This window comes from Asterias rubens, chromosome 4 (assembly GCF_902459465.1).
Source record: "Asterias rubens chromosome 4, eAstRub1.3, whole genome shotgun sequence".
In the NCBI taxonomy this organism is placed as follows: domain Eukaryota; kingdom Metazoa; phylum Echinodermata; class Asteroidea; order Forcipulatida; family Asteriidae; genus Asterias; species Asterias rubens.
Genome location: NC_047065.1, coordinates 17956380 through 17980741, shown reverse-complemented (window position 1 = coordinate 17980741; position 24362 = coordinate 17956380). Strand labels below are relative to the sequence as shown.

The window sequence follows — 24362 nt, the reverse complement described above, 5'->3', positions numbered from 1 at the left end:
CAGAGGTAGAAAACAATAAAGAGAAAGAAATGATTCTGAATAAGATATGGTCACTATCCTACAATGAGTAATTTGATACAGACTAAATGATATCACCATATGGTCCTAGCCATGACAGATGTGGATTGAGGCTAATTGAGAATGAAGATAAAGAGGAACGTGTTGAAGGAGTGAGGTGAAGAAAACTGATGATAACTTTCACCTCTAGGTATAGAGCCTTCTAGGAAATCAAATCTAGATCAATCCAAATTGCTTCTATTTAATAAATATCCTTTCGGTAAATATTAAACCCCCACATCGTCTCCTAGGATTGAATATAGGGAGGAAGATATACTCGTAAGAATACTCCTACTCTATTGATTTCAACTTATCTGAACCATTCATTTAACCATTCATTTCAAATCGACGACTGTTCTTTTTAACATTGTAGTTAGTTTTTTTATAGTTCGTTTCCCTCTTTAAGATTAGTGTACTTTCTTTTACAGCCTATGAGACGGTCGCGTTGCAGCAGAATCATGTGGTCATTAGTTCTCAACGACATTGCACTTAACTAATCATTAGTCCTCAGTTAAAGGTAAGGTGACAACGACTACGACGATGACATTACACTTAATTAATGATCTTCATATTTCGAATAGTTCTCAGCAATAGATAGATTAACAAAGACTGACGACGACATTGCACTAAACCAATGACATGTACAATCATTAGTACTCAGCAATAGACATATCAACAATAATGACGACGACATTGCACTAAACTAATGACATGTACAATAACTAGTACTCAGTAAAGACTGACGATGACATTGCACTAAACTAATGACATTTACAATAACTAGTACTCGGTAAAGACTGACGATGACATTGCACTAAACTAATGACATGTACAATCATTAGTACTCAGCAATAGACATATCAACATTAACAATGATGACGATGACATTGCACTAAACTAATGACATGTACAATCATTAGTACTCAGTAAAAGGTAAAGTGACAACGGCAACGACGATGACATTGAACTGAACCAATGACATGTACAATAACTAGTACTCAGTAAAGACTGACGATGACATTGCACTAAACTAATGACATGTACAATCATTAGTACTCAGTAAAAGGTAAAGTGACAACGGCAACGACGATGACATTGAACTGAACCAATGACATGTACAATAACTAGTACTCAGTAAAGACTGACGATGACATTGCACTAAACCAATGACATGTACAATAACTAGTACTCAGTAAAGACTGACGATGACATTGCACTAAACCAATGACATGTACAAGTATTAGTACTCAGTAAAAGGTAAAGTGACAACGGCAACGAGGATGACATTGAACTGAACCAATGACCTCTTGTGGGATTTCCAATTACTTTCCAATGTCACACCAAATTGCTACCGTCCAAAGCAAAACCTCATTACAACCATGAAGGAAGACATCAAGGCTGTTTCATTGGTTAGAAACACCTATACCATATGGGACTACCAAACTAGAAAATGAGTTTGCCGATAATTAGAACCCTAGAGATTTAGAAAGAAGAAACCCAAATCCAAGGTTACTTAGTATTTGATGAGACACTTCACTTTGCAAGTGGGTAAAATAGCACCTGCTTGAAAATGACACTCTGGATCTTTCAGACATAAACAGGTATTTTCAGATTCTTGATAAATAGAAATATCACAGTTCAGGTAAAACTTGATTTCTTAAAAAATTTAACTTTTGTTTTCCTTCATACCCTCACCGGCTATTTAAAATAAAATAAAATAAACTTACAATATTAGGTTTTTCCTAACTCAACACAAAGTTAATCTGTTCGCCAAATTGATCAGAAGATGAGCTTTCAAATAACACCTAATGAGAACCTAAAGGGTAAGTACTTCTCAAAAGACGTCACATCGATATCATGGCTGTAGACACCATTTCATTCATTCAAAAGACGTCACATCGATATCATGGCTGTAGACACCATTTCATTCATTCAAAAGACGTCACATCGACATCATGGCTGTAGACACCATTTCATTCATTCCAAGAATGGTCTGTTTTTGCATGGGGTGACACTTTAACTCAAAAACATTCACACTAGAAATAAGAAACCACAATACAATGATTTAAATCATCAAACATGTTTTCTTACAGTTTATTCATTCAGTAAAACTTTTATTATGTAAAATGCTTGCACAACACACTGTGAGGGCCCTTGGTCTTCACTTCGCCAAACCTACAGCAACATGTAGGATTCTCACAACCACAAACTCAAATCATTTGATTTCAACAAAATCACAAAAATACTATCAATTTACAAGGGTCCATTGAGTAGAATGAGGTACACATTTGTGTTGGATGTTTTCATGTTTTTAAAGATGGATTGATACATTGAAGTCCGATTTTATTTATCTGGGAAATTGAAATATTTTATATTATATTATTTTTATTTTTTGGATGATGCGATAGAAGGTGTTTCTAGAAGGTGTTTCTATCATGTGTTCCTCCACAGTTTAAATTACTATTGAGAAAATGGACAAGTCTGGCACCATACCAACAATACACAGCTTAAAGATGGCTGTCAGACTAAGACCTAAGGCTGTCAGAGCCAAAACCAAAGCCAAAGCAGAAGCCATAGCCGTAGTAAGAAGACAGAAACCTGCAAGGAGAATCTCATTACTCTAAACAAGACTTCATTTCATTTACTTGAAGACCATGGGTTTGTCTTGATCAGAAGTCAACCAAGTCCGAGACATTAGATACATGCAATCATTAGGACTCAGCGATACATCTTGCATTATCAAGTTACAAACAAATAGGCAGGAATCAAAACAGTCCGGAAAATCACATTTCCTCTGTGTATTCAATTGCATCCATTTTCTTCATTACTAAAAGATTTCTGACCAGGGGATGTTTTCCTAATGGTTGCTCCTCCAGCGGGAGTTATTTACATCTTCAAGAAGCAACTAGCATCTTGAAAATAACACATTTGTTGACGATGAGAATACACCAGTTGTTTTCAACTCAACTCCTTCAGTTTTGCCAACGGGCAAAAACACAGGATACAGGAAGCAGGTTACTATGGCAACATTGTAAACACTTGTTGGATAGACGTTGAGATTGTTGACTACAGATCATCTCGGACTCCAAAGCCTGGGCCTGTAGGGGGTTCAGTTAGACTTGTCAAACCTGTAAAAGGTTCACATGTTTGTCGACCACTCCTAAGGCAGAGAGGAAGAGAGAAAGACAAATGTTAAAGTGACTGGTGGATCTTTGTTTTTCAATTACAGGGTTAAAGAATTGCTCATTGAATTGATTTATCTTTCAACCTCAATTTGATATTCCTGTGTAGGTTTTACTAAACAAACTGATACAACATGGAGTAAAAGCCAGTGGACACTATTGGTAATTGTCAAAGACCAGTCTTCTTACTTGCTGTATCTCAATATATGCATGAAATAACAAACCTGTGAAAATTTAAGCTCGATTGGTCGTCGGAGTTGCGAGATAAATATGAAAGAAAAAATCACCCTTGTCGCACGAAGTTGTGTGCTTTCTGATGCTTGATTTCGAGACCTCAAATTCTAAACTTGAGGTCTCGAAATCAAATTCGTGGAAAATTACTTCTTTCTCGAAAACTACTCCACTTCAGAGGGAGCTGTTTCTCACAATGTTTTGTACCACCAACCTCTCCCCATTACTCATTACAAAGTAAGGTTTTATGCTAACAATTATTTTGAGTAATTACCAATAGTGTCAACTGCCTTTAAGTTGTATATAATGAAAGGCTTGTAGTGCCAGCCCTCTTAAAATTAACAGTGACTCGATGAACATCATGTTACTACATCATGTTACTACATCATGTTACTACATCATGGAACTACATCATGTTACTACATCATGTTACTACATCATGTTACTACATCATGGAACTACATCATGTTACTACATCATGTTACTACATCTTGCCATCTACATGTACCTCAGACATAAAAACAAACAAAACACAAGTCCCACAAAACATACACTGGAAAAGTTTCTGTATGGCGCCTACACTTTTCATTCGATATGAAATCATATTATAGTATCTAATTTACCTCAAAGAGATATCCCTTTTTGTAAAAATTAGTGAAAAAGTGATGGCGCCATACGGAAAGTTATCCCATACACTTATTGCAAAGAAATTATCAACAAGATTAAAATATCTTGAGGGTAAACTCCGATCAATGTCCAGCACTACTTTCCATGGAGGCCTTCGGTACAAAAACAGAAGTAAAAATTTTAATTATACAGGATCTAAACTTTAAATAAGAAAGACACCATGGTCTCCCTTTAAAAAGATTAAAAGACATATGTAAAATAAAAGTTAAAAGGATGCAAGATATGTCAAACAAATATATTAAAAAAGGAAATTACTAATTTGAATTTGACGTATTCTCCTTGCTATGTTTTTAAAGCTCGAAATAAAGGGCAAGCTTTTACATCCTTAGACTGGATTCATATGACATATACATGTTTATAAACACAAAACAAGCTTTTGGTATTTGATCCTACATAAGTAACATTACTAGACGTAGTTCCTCAGATTTCCTGAATGGTTTTATGATCATGTTTGCATGAAGTATGACTCCTGATGTATCATAAAGTATGTATGTAGCCAGCCTTGACAATAGGAGGTGCCACATTCCAGCCATTTAATGACCACAGTCAATGTTGCTGATCTTAACTCAGTCATGTATATTCCAGCCATTTAATGACCACAGTCAATGTTGCTGATCTTAACTCAGTCATGCATATTCCAGCCATCTAATGACCACAGTCAATGTTGCTGATCTTAACTAAGTCATGCATATTCTAGCCATTTAATGACCACAGTCAATGTTGCTGATCTTAACTCAGTCATGCATATTCCAGCCATTTAATGACCACAGTCAATGTTGCTGATCTTAACTCAGTCATGTATATTCCAGCCATCTAATGACCACAGTCAATGTTGCTGATCTTAACTCAGTCATGCATATTCCAGCCATTTAATGACCACAGTCAATGTTGCTGATCTTAACTCAGTCATGTATATTCCAGCCATCTAATGACCACAGTCAATGTTGCTGATCTTAACTCAGTCATGTATATTCCAGCCATTTAATGACCACAGTCAATGTTGCTGATCTTAACTCAGTCATGCACATTCCAGCCATCTAATCACCACAGTCAATGTTGCTGATCTTAACTCAGTCATGTATATTCCAGCCATTTAATGACCACAGTCAATGTTGCTGATCTTAACTCAGTCATGCATTACTGTTCAAGTAATAACATCTACAAATCATGATTTGTGACACACTCCCACGAAATGAAGTTGAGGAGTAAAGAAATTTATCATGTGAAAATAAATAGACCTTCTTCCAGATTGAATGTAAAAACCTGGTCCCATATGTTTATCCCATTACTCAATAACTAAGGATCCCAGTATCACAAGCAGTCACCTTATTCTAACTATCCAGACTTTGGCAGAAAGATGTATCAAATTTCTTGTTAGTATCACTCCACTAATGGACATGGAGAAATTTACAATTCAAATCAACCGGAACAATCAAATGTCTGCATAAATCAAAGCTGAAATATCCAAGTGCAGACATTTTAGTTACACTGGAATTGGAATATGGGGATTCAGGTAGAACTTGTTCCTTCTTCCCATAAAATCACTTAAACTGGCTTGTGTCGGTTATGGCTGAATATTTAGCTTTCTAAGACAACATATTACTGCAATCAAACAACTTATCAAGTAGAAAGAAGCAGACAAATACAATTCTGTAAAATCTTAAGAATGCATCTTGAAGTTCTTATTTGTGTCAAGATGAAAAATTTGGTTGAGATTTACAGCTATGGCTAGAGTATTCACACTGGTAAATCAACAATTTCAATCTAAGAATAAATATACATGTAGGACGATGAAGCAGTCAGCATAAATAAAGTTAATTAAAAACATGGAGATGTATACATTATCATGTACAAGCTCAGTGTTTCAACCATCTCACTGAGACGATTGAGTCAACGTGCTCTTCATTCTTAAATCAAAATGAAACCTCAGTCAAAGCTGAGAACAATTCAAAAAGTTCTCCCTCTTTTCTCTAGCATGTCTGAGAAATCATTCTTGAACAAACATTTTAAGAAATTAAAGATTATTTCACTCCTCAAAGCAAATCACAATGAAGCACAAGAACGTTCCATGCAAATTCGTTATATTTTCTCCCACCAAAATCGTTGGCAAATGTAAAGAAAAACATAAGGCCTCCAAAACGAGTTGGTAAAGGCGCTTCGCGGCCTCGCCGCTTGCGATGATAGTCTTTTTTCGTGCGTTACATTTTTGGGGCTGTGCGTGCTATCCGGTGTGCCGCGTGCGCCTTAACTAAAGGCTAAGAAGTCAAGACCTTTGTATTTCCCAACAGTAATTTGCTTTAGAGTAGACAGACACAGCCAGAAACTAAAATAAATGCAACAATATCGTAAAGCCTTACTGTAAGGCTTTCCATAAAAAATGGGAGACAAAAAAACTAAACATAGTTTGAACTCTCATTGTGTCTGGATTAAGTTGGCTAAACTTGTAGACTGTGTACTGTCAGGGTAAATTGAATAGCAGTTGTAACATGTGTAATGGTTAAAACACATCATGGGAAATTCAAATTATTGTGATACCCTCTATTGTTAGTTTAGTGTGTCTACCAGATCATTGACATCCTCTTTTGTTACAGTAGAGTTTCTTATGTCAGTAAATGTCACAGGTGTGCTTTGATTCAAAGAAGTGAACACATTGCAGAACAACAACACCCTTTAGCAATGTCAGTTCCTAAAACATAACATCAAGAATGAACTACATGTACTTGCAAACAGAACTTGGCAGCTATGCTGTGACTTAAGGCTATTTTGAAGGATAAATTGAAAAGTGTCTTCGCTAGACAAGCAAAAATACTGTGACCCAGTTTAGTTTCCTTCGGGCGTGATGGTATCTGAACACTGTCCAAACAAAGATAGAGGATTAAAATTGAATCAAATATCTTAATGGAGCGACTTTGTGTTACTATGTGACAATTTAAGGAATCTCACATTACAAGTCTCCATTTATAAGCCTTGATGTCATGGAGACCTAATCATGTTCTCAAGAAGGTTAAATAACAATACAAACCCTTCTCCTTAGCTCTAGTAATTAGGTCAGAAGGATCCATACAGTTATTCTGATCTAATTTAACAACACAAGAAGTCTCAATATCTAGGTTATATTCTTCCAATCTTTTAGAGATTGGAGACAAACTAGGGTAAATTCATGGACTCAATCGATGAGTATTTGACGATGCTTGATAATGACCACTACACTAACTTATTAGCTATACCTTCATAGGTCTGAATATTATAGGTCCATCACTTAATTAAACACAAACAATGGGGAAGTCTTGAGCAAGGTGGAGGGGTGAATCTTCAACCCCTAAGGAGGATGGGTGAAGATTAGCTGAAGATGGGATTGTGTGGGAGTAAGTCATACTATGTTACTAATTGAGTATGGTGAATCTTCAACCCCTCAGGAGGATGGGTGAAGATTAGCTGAAGATGGGATTGTGTGGGAGTAAGTCATACTCATTACTCAGTGAGTATTAGAGTCTGGAGCAAGGTGGAGGGGTGAATCTTCAACCCCTCAGGAGGATGGGTGAAGATTAGCTGAAGATGGGATTGTGTGGGAGTAAGTCATACTATATTACTAATTGAGTATGGTGAATCTTCGACCACTAAGGAGGATGGGTGAAGATTAGCTGAAGATGGGATTGTGTGGGAGTAAGTCATACTATATTACTAATTGAGTATGGTGAATCTTCAACCCCTCAGGAGGATGGGTGAAGATTAGCTGAAGATGGGATTGTGTGGGAGTAAGTCATACTATATTACTAATTGAGTATGGTGAATCTTCAACCCCTCAGGAGGATGGGTGAAGATTAGCTGAAGATGGGATTGTGTGGGAGTAAGTCATACTATGTTACTAATTGAGTATGGTGAATCTTCAACCCCTAAGGAGGATAGGTGAAGATTAGCTGAAGATGGGATTGTGTGGGAGTAAGTCATACTATGTTACTAATTGGGTATGGTGAATCGTCACCCCCTAAGGAGGATGATTGAAGATAAGCTGAAGATAGGATTGTGTGGGAGTAAGTCATACTATATTACTAATTGAGTATGGTGAATCTTCAACCCCTAAGGAGGATGGGTGAAGATTAGCTGAAGATGGGATTGTGTGGGAGTAAGTCATACTATATTACTAATTGAGTATGGTGAATCTTCAACCCCTAAGGAGGATGGGTGAAGATTAGCTGAAGATGGGATTGTGTGGGAGTAAGTCATACTATGTTACTAATTGAGTATGGTGAATCTTCAACCCCTAAGGAGGATGGGTGAAGATTAGCTGAAAATGGGATTGTGTGGGAGTAAGTCATACTATATTACTAATTGAGTATGGTGAATCTTCAACCCCTAAGGAGGATGGGTGAAGATTAGCTGAAGATGGGATTGTGTGGGAGTAAGTCATACTATATTACTAATTGAGTATGGTGAATCTTCAACCCCTAAGGAGGATGGGTGAAGATTAGCTGAAGATGGGATTGTGTGGGAGTAAGTCATACTATATTACTAATTGAGTATGGTGAATCTTCAACCCCTAAGGAGGATAGGTGAAGATTAGCTGAAGATGGGATTGTGTGGGAGTAAGTCATACTATATTACTAATTGAGTATGGTGAATCTTCAACCCCTAAGGAGGATGGGTGAAGATTAGCTGAAGATGGGATTGTGTGGGAGTAAGTCATACTATATTACTAATTGAGTATTGAAGGGAATCAGAGTACAATATTTCACTGTGATCAGCTACAACAAGAGAGTTAAAGCCACTGGACCCTTTCGGTACAGACAAAAAAATTTAAAGTTCACAGATTTACAAATAACTTACAGGGTTTACAGAAAGTTGTCGTGAAAGACTTCTCTTGAAATATTATTCTATGAAATGCTTTACTTTTTGAGAAAACAGTAAAACAATATCAATTCTTGTTAGCGAGAATTACGGATTTATTTTAAACTCATGTCATTACACGGCGAAACGCGCGAAAACAAGAATGGGATTTCCCGTTATTTTCTGCCGACTCCGATGACCGATTGAACCTAAAATTTCACAGGTCTGTTGTTTTTTATAGAAGTTGTGATACACGGAGTGTGAGCCTTGAACAATACTGTTTACCGAAAGGGTCCAATGACTTTAAATAATGATGTTTATAATTTTGCTGATTTCTATTTCATTATTTCTGATACTTTGCTTTACTTTACAACAAAAGTGCAATGGGGATTTAAAAAAGAAAAAACCAAAAGAACAATATTTCATTGTTGACATATTATATCAGATACAACAAGTGAGTTAATTGGGTTATACAATTATGATATTAATTGTAAGACAAGAATTTGGAGATCTATAGATCAGGCTACTGTGACTGTCACTAACTGTGTACATTGTTCCTGGTGGATTCATCAATCTCTAACATCTGAGATGTGACTGTCACTAACTGTGTACATTGTTCCTGGTGGATTCATCAATCTCTAACATCTGAGATGTGACTGTCACTAACTGTGTACATTGTTCCTGGTGGATTCATCAATCTCTAACATCTGAGATGTGACTGTCACTAACTGTGTACATTGTTCCTGGTGGATTCATCAATCTCTAACATCTGAGATGTGACTGTCACTAACTGTGTACATTGTTCCTGGTGGATTCATCAATCTCTAACATCTGAGATGTGACTGTCACTAACTGTGTACATTGTTCCTGGTGGATTCATCAATCTCTAACATCTGAGATGTGACTGTCACTAACTGTGTACATTGTTCCTGGTGGATTCATCAATCTCTAACATCTGAGATCATTATTACGCCGCCAATAAAACAAAAATTGCCATTTACAAATTAATATCTGGGACACAAATGTCACAAAACATCTCAAATTAATGACCACAATAACTGAAAGCCATTCTTGTAAACCATTGTTAAAACCCCTATTCACTGTAGAAAGCTCCTTCCGGTGAAAATACAGAGTTGAATAAAGTGGGATAACAAGAGTATTCCCAGAAGATGTGACAGGTTAGACCCTGAGTGTCATGAAAAACCGGAGTCTTCAAACAAAAACAAATTTATTCACCAAAAATGTTTAAAAAAACAAGTCACAACAAACACTTGGTGCCAACAAATGGGCCTTCATATTTATAGAGAGTGAGAGAAGAAAATAAGAAAACAGCAATGTTTCCTTGTAGCGTTGACCAACGGTGGCTGGGAAATCCACTAAGGAAAAGGGCATTCCATTAGTTAATGTTCAGGTACGGAACCTAAGCCACTTAAAAAACATATCTCATATAAAAGAGAAATTGTCACAAGATGCGGGAGTATAGGGTTAATACAGAATAAACAGCACTCTGAGAAAACCCGCATAAATACTAGACATTTGGCTGCAAGGGAATCTCAGAGGAAAACCCGGGTATCCTTAGAAGGTTCTTAGAGACTCGAGAAACTGGATCAGGTTTCTTGAAGAGAGATGATTTTTGAAGACTTGTCAATCCCCCCACGGCACTCTTATCGTCAAGTAGAATGAAATGTCAGAAAGAATGAAATAGAAATCAGCTTTGAGAGAGTGGGTACACTTCAAGTTCATCACGATCATCTCAAATATTGAACAACAAACAAAGCAACAGATGAACAAAGTTTCCTTTAACAGAAAGGGGTTGAGACGACTCTTGCATTGGTGTCACAAAATCTTTTGAAATAAGGTTTGTTTTGATAGAAATTATGATATCCAAAAGATTGCCTTAATACATCCCCATCATGCAAAACCTTAAGATCAACTGAAATCTTACTGTGACTCACTACTCATGACATTTTAAAATAAATAAACCATAAATCATAAACCATGAAAGTGTCCCATCATGAAACATTCATCCATCAATCACTATCAGCTTTCTAGTGTGTTGTGTTGTGTTGTCATTTCATCTTCAAGAAAGACTCTGCTAGGGTTGAATTGTCAGACCATTAACGATTTCTTTTTGGCATTATATTACAGATCCTTGGATTGGTGAGCCGTTTGAAACAGCTTCTCTATTTTCTCACTTTAAATTGAAATGAAAATTTACACATTTGTGTTCACTTTAACTCTGTAGTTGAAGCTTGGCCAAAAAAAAAAAAAACATGAAGAGGTTTATTTCCACATGAAAATAATCTGTACATGTATGTTAGAAAATTTGCTGAGGAATCGTATTTTTATACAAACTATTTACTGAAATGAATGACCTCCTTTAAAAACTAACATTGCAATATTTCTCCAAACATGATTGTTAGAATGTTTCCATGACACTTTCCACCAAAATTTTCAGAATTTGAACTCATTCACCTCAAGCTTCCTTTCAATGTTTCATTCAAATTGCAATTTGAGAAATGAAACTGACCATGTGGTAATTCACAGCGAAGTGTATCTACTCTCAACTGCAAAAAGTCACATCTATTTCAAAAACAAATTTCTACAGAGTATAGCGCAGAGGTAGTTTTTCCTCTTTCTTAAAATTTGGATTTGCTTTGGGCTTTTAAGGGGTAACATGTAAAGGATCCTGGGAAGGAGGACACACCTTTTCACCTCTGGTCTTGAATATAACATTTAAACTTGGATGGTTATTCTTTCTCTCTATTTCAACATTAAAATCAGGCTGGTTCAGCGGTTTCTTTCCTTGCCTTTTACCTCAATAGACCCCGGTTTGAATCGCACCTCAGACCTGAGGCTTCCATTAGGATTGCGTTTGTAGTCCCTACCTGATTGTGTGGGTTTTCCTTTTTGGGGTTTTCCTTCCACATCTAAAACTGCAAACATTTCTTCTCATTCCCAATTCATCCTGTTATTGGCACTAATTGCGCTGTTGGATGTATTATAAAACAAATAAATAAATAAATACCAAATCACAAAAAGCTTGTTACATTATCACCAACAACGTAGCTACTTCACATTTTTCCTTTTTCTTGTCGCAGAGAGATTTGTGATTCACAGCTGCCTAGTTATATCTTGTCAAACATTTCATGATGTTGTTATTACCATAGACACAACGTGCTGCAATTGAAACTGATTTAACTTGTCAAACATTGCATGATGTTGTTATTACCAAAGAGACAGCGTGCTGCAATTGAATTGAAACTGATTTACATGCGTGGATAGAGCCATATGTCAGGTGCTAAAGTAACAAGACTTGTAGAGGATAATAATATGATGTTATTATTGACTGCTATGAGAATCTTCAAACAAGAACTAAGGCTAGCAGCGAGATGCACAAACAGCGAGATGCACAAACAGCGAGATGCACAAACAGCGAGATGCACAAACAGCGAGATGCACAAACAGCGAGATGCACAAACAGCGAAATGCACAAACAGCGAGATGCACAAACAGCGAGATGCACAAACAGCGTGCACAATTAAATCATCTACTGTACAGGTTTGTTTGTTATAATCACATGAATTATGGTGAATGATTCTGCACAATCATAGTGACTTGAATTATGTAAGGGGAGAAATGTCCGGATTACCTTCATACCTTATTGCATTGGATTCTTTAAAGGGAATCAAGCTTAAACTATCAAAGGCAAGAAAAACATTTTGGTTTAGAATTTGAATCCGAGAAGCGATTGTGTATTTGATTCTTCTTCTTGCACGGACATATTCAATCCAGATTTCATTGATATCTCACTAACGTGACCACCTTTTGAAATGAAATTTTCAGAAAAAGAAAAAAAAGTTCTAAAAGCCAAAGGTGTAATTGAAATGCTGTTGGTTTGTGGACTTAAAGACACTTTGTGGTGCAGCCACTTTTAACATACAAATATGTTTTGATATTTCACAGTTTTCTAATATTTCACAGTTTTCTATAAAATATGCATTAATTCTGCTGAGGTTTGTAGGGGCTTACATATACATGTACACGTATGTCTATCTTCAAGTAGATCCCAAAAGATCTGAAAGTAACAAGATAAATACGACTGTTCCTGCTGCAAGATGGTTTTAGTGAGGTAAGAAAAACAAAGTGATATCCCCAAAAGATCGGTTTACATCTTTGGTATTTTTCTTGAGGAGAGAGAAAGAAAATTGCAACGAGAGAAAATAACATTGTATTGAATGGTCTGATTACTTTCCTTGTCCATCTTGAGATCCAAGGGCTTAAGGAGATATTGCTAAGAGCTGGGCTTAAGGAGATATTGCTAAGAGCTGGGCTTAAGGGAAATTGCTAAGAGCTGGGCTTAAGGAGATATTGCTAAGAGCTGGGCTTTAGGAGATATTGCTAAGAGCTGGGCTTAAGGAGATATTGCTAAGAGCTGGGCTTAAAGAGATATTGCTAAGAGCTGGGCTTTAGGAGATATTGCTAAGAGCTAGGCTTAAGGAGATATTGCTAAGAGCTGGGCTTAAGGAGATATTGCTAAGAGCTGGGCTTAAGGAGATATTGCTAAGAGATGGGCTTAAGGTGATATTGCTAAGAGCTGGGCTTAAGGAGATATTGCTTAGAGCAGGGCTTAAGGAAAAATTGCTACAACAGAACGACCACAATTATTCCAAGACATTATTGAGAAACCTACATGTAGTTTAATAGACTAAGCACTGGCAGAAAAACAACTTTGTCTAAATGAGTAGGATTTGAAACTTTGCATGGTGGGAGTAAAATTAGGTCAGGTAAATCTCTTTTGAGTATTGTTGGTTCTTAAAAGCCACCACAAAGATCACCTTCATGTAGTTGGTCAAAATGCATACCCATCTTACATGTAGTTATTACTTTCAGATTGTTGGTGAAATCTTTTGTCTGAAGGTTATTAAACCATCTGCTTGTTGTCTTAAACAAATCAGCAAGCACTTAATGTAGAAAACCGAACATTATTATGGTAAGCATCTAAACATTCGGTTGAAATCACCAAAAGAACATGTGGTTTTTGTCCTTGAAAAAAACACAGATGAAATATCTATGTATGTTTTATACATAGATATTTCGACAAAGTAACTTAAAGGAGCACATTGCCTCGGATCGGACCAGTTGGTCTTTGTAAAGCATTTGTAATCGTTTTTTGTAAAATGCATATGGATAGAAAGATGTTGTAAAAGTAGAATACAATGATCTACACAAACATGCCTCGAAATTGCAAGGTTTTTCTTTTACCTCTTCAACTAACAAGGTCGGCCATTTATGGGAGTCGAATTTTTGACTCCCATAAATGGCCGACCGTGTTAGTTCGCAAAGTAAAAGGAAAACCACGCAATTTCGAGGCAAACTTGCATAGAGGGAAATAACTGCAACACTCCAGCTTGTTGGAAGTCTCCATGACAGCCAACATAGCAACATGTGTTAACCTAGGACACTTTATTTTCCTGTATTTAACACCTACTGTACATGTTAGACTTCAGAAGCACTTCTCTTACAATTCAAAGTACCGGTTTATTCTCTCTACATAGGAACATATTGATTGGTTTGAAGTAAGCAGGATCTGGCTACTATACTATTCATGATGGTTCTATGCACCTGTCGGCATAACTAGCATGTTCAAGAAGCAGTCCAGTAAGACTCAGAGAGTCCAAAGACTCATGGAGAGCTAAACAAACATGGTCAGATCCAATGAGCAGAATTCATTTCCCATTCATTGATGTTGTCCATAAATAAAAGGACATGAGTGGAATAGGAGAGTGTAGATATAGTCAGGGGTCACTTCATTTTAAGAGCACTGATTTGGAATGGATAAACCAGGGCTAGACTCACCTAAAATACATCCTTAGTTATTCCAAAGGGTCTAGGTACTTTTTGTAGGACAAAAAAACACAATGTCCACTGATTTACATTAAACTTACACAGTTTGAAGATAATGAGAGTAGAAAGCTTCCCTGAAAATACTACTTGCTGTGGTGCTGTAGTTTTTGAGATTGAGTAAAACAATGTTATGAATATAATTTTCTTCTCACTGATCATGAGACGAAAATCATTATAACAACGTATTTTTATGACATTGTTTTACTCATTTCTCAAAAACTACAGCACCTCTGCCACTAATATTTTTAGGTACGCTTTCTACAATCATTATCTTCAAACGGTGTAAGTTTAATTTAAATCTGTGGACATTGTGTTTTGTGTTACAAAAAGTAGCCAAATCCTAAACTTGGTTTAGGAATAATTCATAGTTGTCATTTATTAGTTTCATTGTACAAGGAATGATGCATAAATTAACTGATGGACACTAAATGTGCTCCCTACTTGAAATGTAACATTAAGTAAGGTTTGCAGTGACACCATGTAAGAAATCTAGTCTGTGAGTAGTAGTGGACATTAAGTAAGGTTTGCAGTGACACCATGTAAGAAATCTAGTCTGTGAGTAGTAGTGGACATTAAGTAAGGTTTGCAGTGACACCATGTAAGAAATCTAGTCTGTGAGTAGTAGTGGACATTAAGTAAGGTTTGCAGTGACACCATGTAAGAAATCTAGTCTGTGAGTAGTAGTGGACATTAAGTAAGGTTTGCAGTGACACCATGTAAGAAATCTAGTCTGTGAGTAGTAGTGGCTCTGAGAAGAGTTGGTGTTGCAGGAGATTCAGTCCCCCCATACATGTATGGTGAACTGTGTACAAACTTCTTCTGATCCTCCTTCAGCCCATGTTAATTTCCTAAATGGGGAACAGAATCTCCGGCAGACTGAGTTCCACGGGACACTGCTTGACAGTACGTTCAGTGTGCCCTGACTGTCTTACAAATAATATCGAAGTCTTGTATAGCGCCATATCTATCAAACAAGGTACTCAAGGCGCTGAGTATATGCAAACTTTCAGAAAGATAGGTTATTGCAGTGATGAAATATAAGACCCAATCATAGTTAGCACCTTATAATAAGGGTTTACAAGGTGCTACGGCACATACAGCAGCCACAGCCAGGAACACCGGGGGAACCCCTTCTCGATAAGTGCACTTTTCGATAAGTGCACTGGGTTCTTTTACGTGCGTTACAAATTACATGGGTCTAACGGCTTTACGTCCCATCCGAAGGACGAAGCAATGGTTAAGTGTCGTGCTCAAGGACCTAAGTGTCACAGCTTGGGATTCGAACCCACACTCTGATGGAAATTGTACTTTTTTTTCCACACCACTGTGGGACAGTGATTGTAGTGGTCTAGCACTATATACTAATTAGTGTAGTTTTGCTACCTACACAAATTCATTGGATTTACGTACATGTAGCGGGTATTATTTACATACCACTAACCCATCAAATTGAAATACAAGTATGAAATAGTAAGATGTAAATTTAGGATCCTTTTAACCTTTTGATCCACAGCTAATGGACATGCCAAGCTGGACAGTCTGAAATATTTCCTTTTCTGCCTCAATCCATTTGACCTTCAACCTCTAGGTCTATAGTCCAAGCCTGTTGGAAACCACTAAAAGCCTATACAGCTGCAGGGGATCTTACAAAAATCAATTTGGCCAGTAATATTGGCAACATTGTGTGGTGGTCCAAATGGCTTCAGGTCTCCCTATAAACCATTACTGTGGCTTGGCTTAGTAACTACAATCCCGGTCATATCTTGTTGGCTGGGCCCCCTCACCAGGGCCCCGTGCCCCATTTCAATTGGCTCTCATTGCGCTGTCTTCGTCACTCCCATCAACAATGAGCAGGGGGACTGAGGACAGGGGAGAGAATGTTTATTGTCAGGGGGAAGTGGACAGGGAATGTTTATTGAAACGTTGCGAATTGGCGGGTGGCCCAAGCATTTTGGCCAGGATGTAGATGAGAGGACAAGGTAATGCTAGTTTCTAACCGGCCTTATGGAAATTCTATATTGAGAGGGCAAGGCCATTTTCATTTGGGCAAGGCCATTTTCATTTGGAAAAGGGCACTTCCACTGGGAAGTCCTAAAGTCTACAGAAAACTTTTGAATGGGCAACGAGGCCTAGACCAGGGGAGAGGATGGCCTCCATGCAACTCCAGGGCTGTTGTAATAATATGTTGTGGCTTGGCTATACAAGCAATAGTCACATGTCCTTGAACATTATTACACTGAAAAGGGCCCGTTAAGTACATGTCAAAGACAATGACAAGTTTGTTGAACAATTTCTAAAGTTCACCTTTTGAAAAATTGCCTAAAAGTGACAAGTGTCATTCCTGTTTTTCCCAGAAGTAGACAGTGTATTCAAGTGAATCTTTTTACAGATGACTAATCCTACCTCTCTTTATAATTTTGCTTATAAATCAGTATTTAGATGAGAAAAAGCGACATGATGACCCCTACCTTGCATCACTGCTTCCATGTGTTTTGAGTATGTTGCTTTTATTACTCAACATTTGAATTAATGAAACAAACACAAAACACTCCAACAACTCAAATGCACTTAAAAACAAAAAAGTACATCAAAAATCTTATAACAAAGAAAAATAAACATTCAATTTTGCAGAACTGATTTACATGACATGACTATGAAGAGGAATTTTCGAGGAAGACAAACTTCAATTGTGTGGGTGTTGTTTAAATGTCACAACGTTAGGTTGAATAACACAAGGTAGACTTCAGCTTGAAATAGTGAGCTTTGAGATGAGAATGTACTGAGGTATCAAGTAAAATGAGATTTAGATCTTGAAGGAGCTATGGTCTTATTTGCATATTATTTCTGAGACTGCACGATATCAGTAACTAGAGAGGAGAACTGTCATCAGATTTCATTCTCGGATGGTGCTTGTCGCACTCTCCAGTAAAAAGTTGGGTCTAAAAAATAATACAAGGAGTACTCTCATGCTTCTTAACATCAATTCTTAAAATTACAAAAAAGATAAACTTTTTAGTTTGGGAAGAAAATAATATTTGAAACAGAAGCTTTTATGAACTGAAGAGTTTGCTTGATAAAAAAAGTGTAAACAACCTGGAACAAAATGAGTGGAGTTAGTGTTATGGCATACATACATCATAGAGAAATGAATGACAAACGACCTACATGAACAGTTTATGGTTTAAAAAACAACAGTTGTAATATTGTACAATTACACTTGTTAAGTGTAAGACTATGCAAACTTTTCCCAGCCTAGCTTGCATAATGAACAAAATCTCAGAAAAACATGAAAGTATGTCTTAATCTGTTTTGAGACATTATTGTAAAGGAGTCAAGAATGTTTTCAAAAGTACGAAACCAATAGCTATGTACAGTGTAACAACCCAACAAGATGTTTTTAAAGCAAGTTTCATTCTCAACGAAAAGGCCTTGTTAGACGGGGCAACTTTACAGGCAACTTGGAGGCAACCAACCGCAGTTCATGCTACTGGACCACGTTGGTAGCACAGGAGTAATTTTGCAAACAATGTTTTGGGATCCCAATAAGTATGTGATTAAGTGGACTTTAAAATGTGAAAGGATTCTTATCTTGGAGATTGCCTGGAATCGGTTGCCCAAAATTGCCTCGTGTAGCATGGGCATAGAGATGCAGTCTTCATAAGTTTCCCCATAATATCCACACAGTCAGGTTCTTATACTGAAGATGTGTGCATTTACAATCTCCTGGGTTCTAGGGGTAAGACATTAGCCTGCTAAAAAGTTAATACGGATTGAACTGTTCAAAGTTCAACAATGCCAGGTTCAATTCAAAGCAAATTCTTGTACAGCTCTAAAGAGTCCCCTTTCCCTTGGTGCTACCGATAATAAAACCCTAGATCGTATTTCCCATTTACAATCCACACCGGCCGCCACTTTATTGAGTGAGATATACCAGTTTCAACACAACATATAATGAAAATGGGTTTTCTACTCTTCTTAATCAAACAAGGGGAGAGTGTTTCTCATTAATTTCCCTTGGACTTTGACCACTGTGTATAGGTTCTAATAATTACCTTTGTTACTCTGAATCCTTTCTCATCAACTCCGACCTGTTTCAATATTGGTTCAGTATCTTGTTTTCAACCCAACGTGAACTTTGTCCATAATATAGCATGCCTATATGCTTTATTTTTGAAAGGACACCAACAAAAATTCTCCATGCTAGGAGGGCACCCAACATGTATGAGGAAATTTCTACTGGATCATTTGAAGGGCACCAAGGCAATGACCAAGGGGCATTGAGGCAATCGCCCTCATTGCCTCCACGAAGTATTAGGCCTTACAATAAGGCACACTCCATTAATGTGCAAGCACAATGAACATTAGTGCAATTTATCTCTAACAAGAGCGTTTCACATATATTGCTTTTCTTTTAAAGCTAGGGTACTGTAGTGGTAAAACAATGAATCACATTCATAGGTTGTATATGGCTTTTTCCAACTCGTAATATCACTTCCAGTAGAAACATTGATAACTGATATAAACCATGAATGAAAGCTGTTTACTCATTCTGTACATTGTACATCTACCGCTCTCAAATCTTAACACATGGTTCTCTTTTCAGAAGGTCTCAATATGAACAAACATTATGGTACGTGTAGCTAGCTTTAATGACAAATGTATGTTAATAGATCTTAGAATTATGTAAGCCTACTACTTTTGAACAAATAAATAGATTTGGACCACTGATACCTGCTAATCTCTTACATGTTTAGAATTCTTATTTCAAGACTGCAAAGCAAAATATATGTCAAAGCTTTGGCTGTCTATTTCCATTGGTTTTATAAACGTTCAATACAGTATGGATCTTTTGTTACACAATACATCTACTTTTCGACTTCAAGAACTTAACATTCACTTTATTGTTGTTTGCACATGTTCCAGATGGAACTATAGGCAGGAAGGACATAGTAGTGCATGAATGATTAGAGATAACATCACTGTTATATCTTATGACAAGGTGTACTCTCAGGAGAAACTATCTCCTCAGACAGAGGGTTCACGATCAAATGTAATGACTAATGAATGGAACTTAATGGTTAGAAATTATGGTTGGAACTTTTGGCTGGGACTTACGGTTGGAACTAAATGGTTGGAACTTATGGTTGGAACTAAACGGTTGGAATTTATGGTTGGAACTTAATGGTTGGAACTTAATGGTTGGAACTAAATGGTTGGAACTAAATGGTTGGAACTAAATGGTTGGAACTAAATGGTTGGAACTAAATGGTTGGAAATAAATGGTTGGAAATAAATGGTTGGAACTTATGGTTGAAACCTTTGGCTGGGACTTATGGTTGAAACCTTTGGCTGGAACTAACTGGTGGAACTAAATGGTTTGAACTAAATGGTTGGAAATAAATGGTTGGAACTTATGGTTGGAACTAAATGGTTGGAACTTATGGTTTGAACTAAATGTTGGAACAAAATGGTTGGAACTTATGGTTGGAACTAAATGGTTGGAACTAAATGGTTGGAACTTATGGTTGGAACTTAAGGTTGGAACTTATGGTTTGAACAAAATGGTTGGAACTAAATGGTTGGAACTTATGGTTGGAACTAAATGGTTGGAACGTATGGTTAGAACTTATGGTTGGAACTTATGGTTGGAACTAAATGTTGGAACTTATGGTTGGAACTAAATGGTTGGAACTAAATGGTTGGAACTAAATGGTTGGAACTAAATGGTTGGAACTTATGGTTGGAACTAAATGGTTGGAACTACATGGTTGGAACTTATAGTTGGAACTACATGGTTGGAACTTATGGTTGGAACTTAAGGTTGGAACTTATGGTTGGAACTAAATGGTTGGAACTACATGGTTGGAACTTATGGTTGGAACTTATGGTTGGAACTTATGGTTGGAACTTATGGTTGGAGCTTATGGTTGGAACTTAAGGATGGAACTTATGGTTGGAACATGGTTCCACAGCGCCCGGACAGAACCGCCTTTTGAGAACCCTGGTCATGATGCTGATCAAAAGTATTGGAAATGTATTGGATAAGAATCGTTCACACGATGAAAGTGATGATTTTACTCTTTTCAAGCATTAAAGCAAATTGTCTGTTTGCGGGAAAGCAAGGTCCCAATAAATATCTAAATCCCTACCAGACTTGAACTATCTATTCATGCCTAATACCATCTGTGTCTGTTCACACCCCATACCAGCTCACAAACAGGCTATCCATGCATCGTACCAGCTCCTTAACCATGACAATGCATGTAAAAGGAATAGTGTACCATTTAATTACTACTGACAATCAATGTTGTTTTAATTCAATACATTAAGCTGAAGACCGGTCTGTGTTTAGTCTCTACCTTAGCTCTCTAAGGAGAACCAATGCGGCTGAGTCTAAAGCTGAATAAATGTACTCAATTTAGAAGAATGATCCTTAGTCCCTAGGGAAGATTAGTCCCTTATTAAACATTTAAATATAAAGCTGGTTTTTATTCCCCTGTGGGTATAAAAACAGGCTGTGTCTAATTTTTAAAGATACTTGTCAAGTTTGGTTTTATCAAATTACTTTGTCATCTTCTTCTCTGGGAATCAAAGCCTGTCAATTCTGACTGTATTAATCTAATCAGAAAAAGCATTTTATTTCCGTTTCTTGAAAAGAGACATTGTACATCCTGTTCTGTTCCATTGTACAACATTTTATCCTAATGGTTGCAAGGGTATGTGTACACAATGTATAGACATGTTCAAAATGGAATTATACATTATCTCTGGAAGACATTGAAGACACAATCCACTAACTCTGAATCCAATGTTCCTGAACAGAAATGTGGTTTTAAGAGCACGTCACGACCAGGCATTTCTGAATGAATTAATTTGATTCATAAAAAAAATGAAAGAACCATGCTAGAATTTTATAAAACTACTAAAGCCTAAATGCTTGATATTGTAATGGCTAGCGGTGGATTTCACAAAGAGTTAAAACTAGTCTTATCTCTAGTTGTGTAGGACGAGGTTACTCGTCCTTACTTAGGACTAGCCATACGTTTTTAATATCTTCTCTTTGTAAAATCATGGTGAAATTGACACCTTGTACCTGGGCCTTGGTACGGTCACGTTGTAAATAATAGCTTGTATTAGGGCTTACCCTTGCTAGGATATCATTATAATAGCTTGTATTAGGGCTTACCCTTGCTAGAATATCATTATAAGCTTCCATACAAGCATACAGTCTTGACTTTATGTGTAAGTTTGACTAAATGTGTATCATGAACCCAGAAGATCACCATTGCTGGCGTAATTAATTGGTCTGAAACTCCACCAAGCAATCTGGGGCTTCTTATCATATCAACTAAACAAATATTAGTTGAGATTAACGGCAAATAGACTGAAGGAAAACACAATGTGGGAGGTAGCTCTTTAAATGTCAGGCAGGAGTACTATGCATTACTTTGTTGATGTTCTGCAAACATGTTCATCTCATTGTGGAGGTTGGATGATCTCATGCAGGTAGCCAAGGACAATAAGAAAGTTGAGCTAATGTACACTGATTACATTTTACAATCATATTGTGAATATTGTACTATACAAATGTACATGTAAATCAAGCTACCGTGAATGCACCACGTACAGGTCTTTCATGGAGTAAAAGACAAAGTCATCAAGGCAGGCATGGAATTACTTGGATGCTATGGAGACCATGGCCTCTCTTGCCCCTGGTTTTGGCCTTGATGCCTCCAAGAAGTTTCCTATAGACTTTAACATTTTCGAATGAAAGGGCCCTTTTCAAAATGAAAATGGCCTTGCTCTCGGCCTGTCAAGTACATGAACATGACCTTGTACTTATACTAAAAATTGAAATCTTGACTGCCTCTGTTTATGGTGAAGTATGTTTTCATTTGTAATCCTCTTGGAATCACTGTATACATTCTGCTTGCAGAAGCGCCAACTATCTGCAGTAGCTGTGTAAAGCCAAGATTCATTAGTTACACTAAGGAGGCAATACAAGCAAAGCTCTAGACTGTCCTATCCATCAGCCCTGATACAAACTCAAGGACATGAAATCAAGTCTGGAAGACTATAGTCAGTTTTTCAGTATCAGGGAGTCAAATCCACCAAACACTCTGAATCCAGTACATTTTAATATTTAGTACATGTACATGATGAACATGTACTAAATATTCATATAGTTTTTCGTTGTTTAAACCCTCCAGTCAGGGAGCTGTTTAGACTTCTGGACAAGTCGTTAAATCGGCCCCACGCGCTGAGATAGTGCTCTTGCGAGATCACTGCTCTCGCATGAACTGGTGGCTCCCCGATTTCGACTCCTCATTTAACGACTTGTCCACAAGTCTAGGAGATGTTTGGTCGCAAGTGGAACGTTATCAGCACATGCTTTTTCCATACATGTAGGTTAAAAAATATAGTTTTTGCATTTTTGTCAATGATTTCTTTTTCTTTGTGTGTTGTTAACACGTCCAGTAAGCTTATTTGTTTGCGTAATTAACTAATTTAATGAACAATGGACATGCTTGCCAATTTTGTACATAGAATATGCTGGCAGAGTTTTGATTGGTCTTCTCTTTGACCAATCACTGACCCTGTTGGTTGATGCAGCTTAGGCTACACTGACCCTGTTGGTTGATGCAGCTTAGGCTACACTGACCGTTAGGCTACACTGACCCTGTTGGTTGATGCAGCTTAGGCTACACTGACCCTGTTGGTTGATGCAGCTTAGGCTACACTGACCGTTAGGCTACACTGACCATGGAGGCCATGATTTAATGAGGGCTGACTAGTGTCAGATGTCAATAACGACAATGCACTTATTAAAATATGTCAGCAGGTGCTGACTGCAGGATCTATGGGCACATTTCTAAGAACAATGAATTCCTGGAAAACCTACTGCCACAGAATTCCATAACTGAACTAATTACAATATCGATGATCTGCAAAACATTCCTGAAGGTGTTGGCTTTTAATTATCATCTGTCAATCAGTATTAGAAACGTTTCTCAATGTAAGGTAGGATTAAATGTAGGAAAGTACAGTCCAATCAATCATGACCGGATAATTAAAATGTCCCTGATCAAACAATGATGTAAGAAGCCGACTGGGGGGGGGGGGGGGGGTGGGTGCAATGATTCAATACCTGAATGGATCACCCTGTTGGAATATGAAAGTCAGTCTGTTACATGTTCAGACTTGTATGTTATGAGATGGATATATATGTCTTATTCATCACCATTGTCATTTGGCTGCTGTGTAAGCAAAGTTTGTTTTATGCTGCTCTGTCTTGACCCACTGTGGTTTTGATAGCTAGATAGATAAATCATAGTGATGTCAGCCTGCAGTATGATACCATGTGGTGAATGCATACAATTAAACACATGTACATGTATGTACACAGTTACTTCCATGCACAGTTGTGTTACCATAGAAAACCGTTGTACTTGAATGGTTTCAAATGATTGGTCA

General features: G+C 37.2%; 1 protein-coding gene across 1 annotated transcript in view; it reads right to left on the bottom strand.

Moving 5' to 3' along the window:
- Positions 1–2121: 2121 nt before the first annotated feature.
- LOC117289034 (NADH dehydrogenase [ubiquinone] flavoprotein 2, mitochondrial-like) overlaps positions 2122–24362 on the bottom strand; it is a 54116-nt gene continuing 31875 nt past the window's right edge. Inside the window, exon 7 of the mRNA XM_033769948.1 lies at positions 2122–3217. Within this exon, the coding sequence (XP_033625839.1) occupies positions 3124–3217 (94 nt within the window). The 3' untranslated portion in view covers positions 2122–3123. The remainder of the gene's footprint in view (positions 3218–24362) is intronic.